Source organism: Camelina sativa, chromosome 10 (genome assembly GCF_000633955.1).
Source record: "Camelina sativa cultivar DH55 chromosome 10, Cs, whole genome shotgun sequence".
NCBI classification, from domain to species: domain Eukaryota; kingdom Viridiplantae; phylum Streptophyta; class Magnoliopsida; order Brassicales; family Brassicaceae; genus Camelina; species Camelina sativa.
The window spans coordinates 9,858,860-9,865,078 of record NC_025694.1 but is presented as its reverse complement, the minus strand read 5'-3'; the positions used below and the strand labels follow the sequence as shown (position 1 = coordinate 9,865,078).

Sequence of the window (6,219 nt, the reverse complement as noted above, 5' to 3'; positions counted from 1 at the left end):
AACGAAACTATCTGCAATTTTTGGAAGTGCTAATTATTAGATAGAAAATGATTTATTTATTTATTTATTTTGGAATTATCAAAATAGACTACATACCTAATTGCCCTTTAAACTAGTATAATATATAGCTAGGAACCAGCACATCATCAATAATTGCAAAAAAAAAATCATTTTAACATGTTATCTAATACATATACATATCATCTGTTTGCAGCCTAATACGTTCGTTTTCCAAAAAAGGAATAATTTTGTTTTCCAGAATAGGAAATTATAAGCATATATATATATATATATATATATATATTCTTTCAATCTTAATTCACAGTGTTACTTCACGCCAAAGAATTATTATCACATTTACAAAAAGCAACTGAGAAAACGAATTACCGAAATCTGTAAATCGTTTTACCAATATTGAAGATATTTTCTTCGTTCATTTTGGGGTCTTATGGGCCGAAAAACAAAAATGAGAGACATAGGCGACAGCGAGAGGTCTCGAGCTATATATGCCAAAAATATTTTTAAAAATCACAAATAATGAAATATGTTATCGAGTGTTGATGAGAATTGAAGAAGAATAATCTATAATAATTAATATATACTGTATTATCTAGAAGAGTAGAAGGTGTTTGTACGTTAGATATTTTCAGAAAGAATTGTGAAAACTAAAAAAAAAAAATTGTGCTGGTAAAAGTTATCTTATCGTATAAATTATACTTTGTTTGCAAGGTTGTCAAGAACAGATTCTGCGTGGCTTGAGATTTGGTAGTTCGATCAGATTCATTAGTATTCGTCTTAGGCTCTTACTGAGGAGTTTTTTTTTTTTGGTAATGGCCTTACTGAGGAGTTTGAGTCTAAGCTTTAATATATTTTGCATTATATCAGCAATAAATTAATCTAAATATCTAGTTATACTACACTATAATTAAGTAATTATCATTAAACAATCAAATTACTTTAGTTACAATTTACAAGGTGTAAAGGGAGCTAGACATCAAAACGTAGTACACTATGTGTTTTGATAAACGATATTTTAAATAAAGGATTAAGTCGCATGAAATCTATAATATTCAAGCTCTATGAAATATCACTAAACCAATATAACAATTTAGTATAAATCACTAAACCTATAACAATTTAGTATGCGATGTTCATATTTCACTTGCAAAAGAGCCTCCTCTATTTATATTATAAGCTTATAACATTGATTGTTATGATTTATTGATTTTGTCTTATTATGTCAAAAGAAAATCTAGGATGCATACTGATCCAGTCAAGCTTGTTGTACGTACCAAGCTTTAATCAAAGTTAAGATAGACCTGACAGTAACCTTACACGGTAAACCCAAATTTGACCGAAAATACAAAAATATATATAAGTCGCGATTTTCTTATAACGATTAAGATGTGATATATACCGAAGGGGTTGGTTTATTTACTTACATAAGATTCTTCATTCAGTTATAACATCGTATTCTTATAGAACCTGAATAAAAACTAAACATCTGTTAAGTGTACTAGACTATTAACATTTGGAGAAATTATCAGAAAGCATNATTATACTTTGTTTGCAAGGTTGTCAAGAACAGATTCTGCGTGGCTTGAGATTTGGTTGTTCGATCAGATTCATTAGTATCCCTCTTAGTCTCTTACTGAGGAGTTTGAGTCGAAGCTTAAATATATTTTGCATTATATCAGGCTATCAGCAATAAATTAATCAAAATATCTAATTATACTACACTATAATTAAGTAATTGTCATTAAACAATCAAATTATTCTAATTACAATTTACAAGGTGTAAAGGGAGCTAGACATCAAAACCTAGTACACTATATGTTTTGATAAACGATATTTTAAATAAAGGATTAAGTCGCATGAAATCTATTATATTCAAGCTCTATGAAATATCACTAAACCAATAACAATTTAGTATAAATCACTAAACCTATAACAATTTAGTATGTGATGTTCATATTTCACTTGCAAAAGAGCCTCCTCTATTTATATTATAAGTTTATAACATTGATTGTTATGATTTATTGATTTTGTCTTATTATGTCAAAAGAAAATCTAGGATGCAAACTGATACAGTCAAGCTTGTTGTACGTACCAAGCTTTAATCAAAGTTAAGATAGACCTGACGGTTGACAGTAACCTTACACCGTAAATCCAGACTTGACTGAAATAAAATACAAAAATATATATTAAGTCCCGATATTCTTATAACAATTAAGATGTGATATATTATTTACCGAAGGGTTGAATTATTTACATTCATAAGATTCTTCATTCAGTTATAATATCGTATTCTTATAGTACCTGAATAAAAATTAAACATCTGTTTAGTGTACTAGACTATCAGAAAGCATAATACTAGTGGCTACCATAAAACCATGCAATAAAAGGAAAACATAAACATGGTGGACAAGCAATACATGAAAGAGATTAGAGAATATATAAGAAAAAACCATTTTGATTGCTTAAGAGAGGTGACTCATACCAATGAATTGTAGCCAGAGAAGCTGTCTCACAAAAATACATTTGAAATTTCTGAATAATGCAACCCACGCATAGTCCCATGCTAATAATACCACCAAATAAAATAAATAAATAAATATCCAACTTCATATAATATACATATAGAGAGAGACAAATTATATTGTGTAGCCTTAATAATTCACACTTTGTTGTACTATTAACTTTGAAGTTTTAAACCAGTTACTTGGTCTTGACGTAAAATACAAAACAAGTCCATCATCATGCAAGACATTTTAAACAAAACTAATCTCTGTCTTCTCTTTTCACTGTCCTAATTCTTTTCCTTCTTTGTTTTTGTTAATATGGCAAAAGCAATTTAGAATGGTGACCGTTGGATTGTGTTATCAAATCTCGGGTAATTTTTTTTTTTTTTGGATTTTCGTCACAAAGTTCTCTTAATGTGGCACGAGAAAGGAAACTCAAATACTTTATACATTTTATAATACAGATATTATTGCTTTTTAGTTTGAGTTCTAAATCGTTGTTTAGTGATTTAGTCCGGTCATAGGTAAAAAAAATAATTGTTTATTACATCTAAGTTACTAGTTTGATTGTGTTCTTACTTTAACATGAGTCTACTTTAACAAATGACATTATGCAAATACATTTGAGTAGTACATAAATTTAGGTTCTTCTCTTGTTCGAAATCTGAGCTCGAACAATCTGCTTTCTCCATTCGTTAATTGGAACCTGAAGTCAAAACAAAATTTCTGATATTAATTTCTTGGAAACCATTTTGTCAACTCTGTTTTAGTCGAATATCGGTAAATTCCGGTTATTGGTACTGATTCTTGATGAAATGTCGCAACAAAATTGAAGATCTTGAAAAAGATAAAGCAGATTTAACTTACAGCAGGAAAGCCTCCAAAATCCCCAGGCTCACTGATGTTTTTGGTAACACAACTATTAGCAGCGAGTCGAACCTAAACACACACACAAAAAAAGAAGTTTTTGTGAACCAAAACGCATCACGAAAACCGCTTTTTTTGAAACCGGTTGAAGCCTATTATACCTTGGATACAATGGAGACATGGTCTCGAACAGCAGCTCGTCCCCCTAAAGCCACATAGTCACCAATTCTGCAGATTTGTTTTTTGACTTTTTGAGTCTTGAAAAACTTCAAATAATTGTTTCTTTCAATGGAAACAAAAAGGGTTCAGATTTGTACGTTACTGAACCAGCGATGCCTACTTGACCACAAAGCAAGCAACATTTTCCTATGATCACATTATGACCAATCTGCCCAAAAAAAACAAGAAAGAAACTAAGCATATGATGGATACTGTTTAATCAATTTATAAAGGCCAAAAAACAAAAAAGAGACCAAACCTGCACTAAGTTGTCTATCTTAGTATCATCTTCGATTACTGTATCTCTCCAGCTGCATAATTTGTTGTTATACAGAGCTAATGAAACTTCGCATAGTGCACTGATGGAAGTTAGTCAATAGATGCAGATCTGTTACCTGCCTCGATCAATGCAAGTATTTGCTCCTATATCTACACGATTCCCTATCTTCACGTTTAAAGTCTAAAGATGACAAAGAAAGAAAGAAACGAGAATGAGTAATGGACCGCAAATTCTTGATTGATTCAGATTCAGGAAATGCTATTGGGGATTATTACTTGAGGCTTCTTCAGCATGTTTCCATGTTCATCAACATAAAAACCAAATCCTGAAAGAAAGAAAAAATGAGCAATTAAAACACCTAATCTCAAATCAAAACCTCTTCAATCCTATGACCTCAGATAATCTATGTGAGTTTGGTTCATACCATCTTGACCTATGCAGACTCCATTGTGGATCACACATGAATCACCAATACTACAGTTGCTAACTGAAACATTATATCTGGATAGAACAAAAGAAACTCAGCAAACAGAATCTTTCAAAGATGCTGAATACAACAACGGTCTATTCGAAACATGTAAAAGAAATGTTACCCGATTCTTGTGGAAGGGCCGATTTTAACTGATGGTCCAACCACAGTACCAGATCCTACATGAACCTCTGCACCTAAGACCGCTTTTTCATGAACTACAGCACCAACCTCAACCAAAGCCGAGGAATCAATTACAGCCGAGCTGTGACATGTCCCTCCTCCATTTCTCCATCTTAGGAACCCTTCACTTATGATACCATCATTGGTCGCTGATCATTGATAACAATCAATCCCAAGACTTACATTCAGTTTCAACATCTAGATACAAGTATCCTAAAACTTCCAACATTATAGCATCTTAGAGAGTAAGATGCATCATTTTTATACACATTCAATCTTAATAAAAGCTACAAACTTCATCAAAAATCATGGAAGGTCTTACTTATGTATCTTTATGCTTATAAGTTTTAGCTATAGCTTGTCTCATCATGGTTCTGTATATCTTCAAAACTTTTTAACATATGAAGCAGCAGTATACTCATACATCTTCTGGGTTATTTCTATAGTCCATAGAGCGAACAGAGAAGACTTTCAACTAATACAGATAAAAAAACACATGTTCTCAGACGCATTTCCACAAACATTTGGTGTCCCTAATAAGTTTATCGAACTGAGTGGCGCCGGAACTCGAATATAAGCTAGAAATCCGGAAACTAAACTCACCTGCATTTGAAGAAACCTCAGCAGACGCAGAACCCAACTGATGATCTGAGGAAAAAGATAAACTTTGACAACTCGAAGGAAGAAGAAGCTGTTTCCGGATAAAGGGTCTGTTCAAAAAGATTCCTTGAAGAGAACCACGTACAGATTTAGAGTATAATCTCCAAAGAGTAGCTGCCATAGTCACAGAAACGAAGAAGAAGAAGAAGAAGAAGAAGAAGAAGAAAAATCTAAGGAACGAGGTTCGTGTATTTAAAAGCCCTAAACTTTATTTTTTGCCCCAACTGATAAAGTTCAAAACTTTAGCAGAATATTTCTATATAAACAAATGTCAATTTAGGGTTTTGATATTGAATTGTCTCTTCTTAACGGGCAGACATATCTGTGAGAGAAACATCGTTTAAAGAAATCGAAAACGACGGTGATCTTCTGAAGAAACCAGGCTGTGAAGGCTTTGAGAGCTGGAGAGACTCCGAATCAGATCTAAGCATTGAAACAACTGAATCCGTTGTTTGTCTTTTGGTAGGATTCTCTTGAACACATGACAGAGCAATCTCTAGGCATTGCATTAATTGTGTGTTTAGAGTAAGATTTCAGAAGAACAGAGTCTATTAGATCCATTGATGTTCCTTGAATCCAATTTTGCCAAGCCTGCAACAACAAAGAGGCAAAACATTACTCTTTGGAATTTTGTGAGTTTTGTGTGTTCTTTGTTGTTGTTACTTACAAAAGTTGGGAGATCTGTTCCTTCACCAAGCCCTAATCCACTGTTCCTTTTACCTGTAATGATCTCAAGAACAAGAACTCCAAAGCTGTATACATCTGTTTTCACTGAGAATCTTCCATTGCATGCATTGCATACTCTGGAGCCATATATCCACTACAGAAACAAGAAAGATGAGAGAGATTGAGATTGATTCTGTGTGTTCCGTTTCTTTTGTGTTTGAGTAGCAAGCTAAGACTTTACTAAGTTCCAGCAACTCGTCTTGTTATTGCTTGAGTTATATCAAAATCGAATTGTCTTGCCATTCCAAAATCTGAGATCTTTGGTTGCATTTGTTCATCTAAGAGCACATTGG

The 6,219-nt window shown here is 32.6% G+C and overlaps 1 protein-coding gene and 1 long non-coding RNA gene across 3 annotated transcripts; one reads left to right on the top strand and one right to left on the bottom strand.

The window, feature by feature from the left end:
- On the bottom strand, positions 3,046-5,523 carry LOC104718207 (probable UDP-3-O-acylglucosamine N-acyltransferase 2, mitochondrial). Of its 2 annotated transcripts, none has more exons than XM_010435902.2 (10): positions 5,144-5,523; positions 4,482-4,689; positions 4,313-4,389; positions 4,164-4,213; positions 4,004-4,068; positions 3,868-3,919; positions 3,707-3,777; positions 3,551-3,617; positions 3,390-3,461; positions 3,046-3,228 (listed from the first exon to the last, which is right to left on the bottom strand). In XM_010435902.2, the coding sequence occupies exons 1-10, from the start codon at positions 5,319-5,321 to the stop codon at positions 3,163-3,165; spliced, it is 906 nt and encodes a 301-aa protein (XP_010434204.1). In that variant the 5' UTR covers positions 5,322-5,523; the 3' UTR covers positions 3,046-3,162. The 2 variants fall into 2 exon arrangements, with proteins under 2 accessions (XP_010434204.1, XP_010434205.1); XM_010435903.2 differs by having other exon boundaries at positions 4,482-4,662; positions 5,144-5,337.
- Positions 5,287-6,168, top strand: LOC104718208. The gene is made up of 2 exons (XR_756361.1): positions 5,287-5,382; positions 5,517-6,168. It is a non-coding gene; the product is annotated as an uncharacterized LOC104718208 (long non-coding RNA).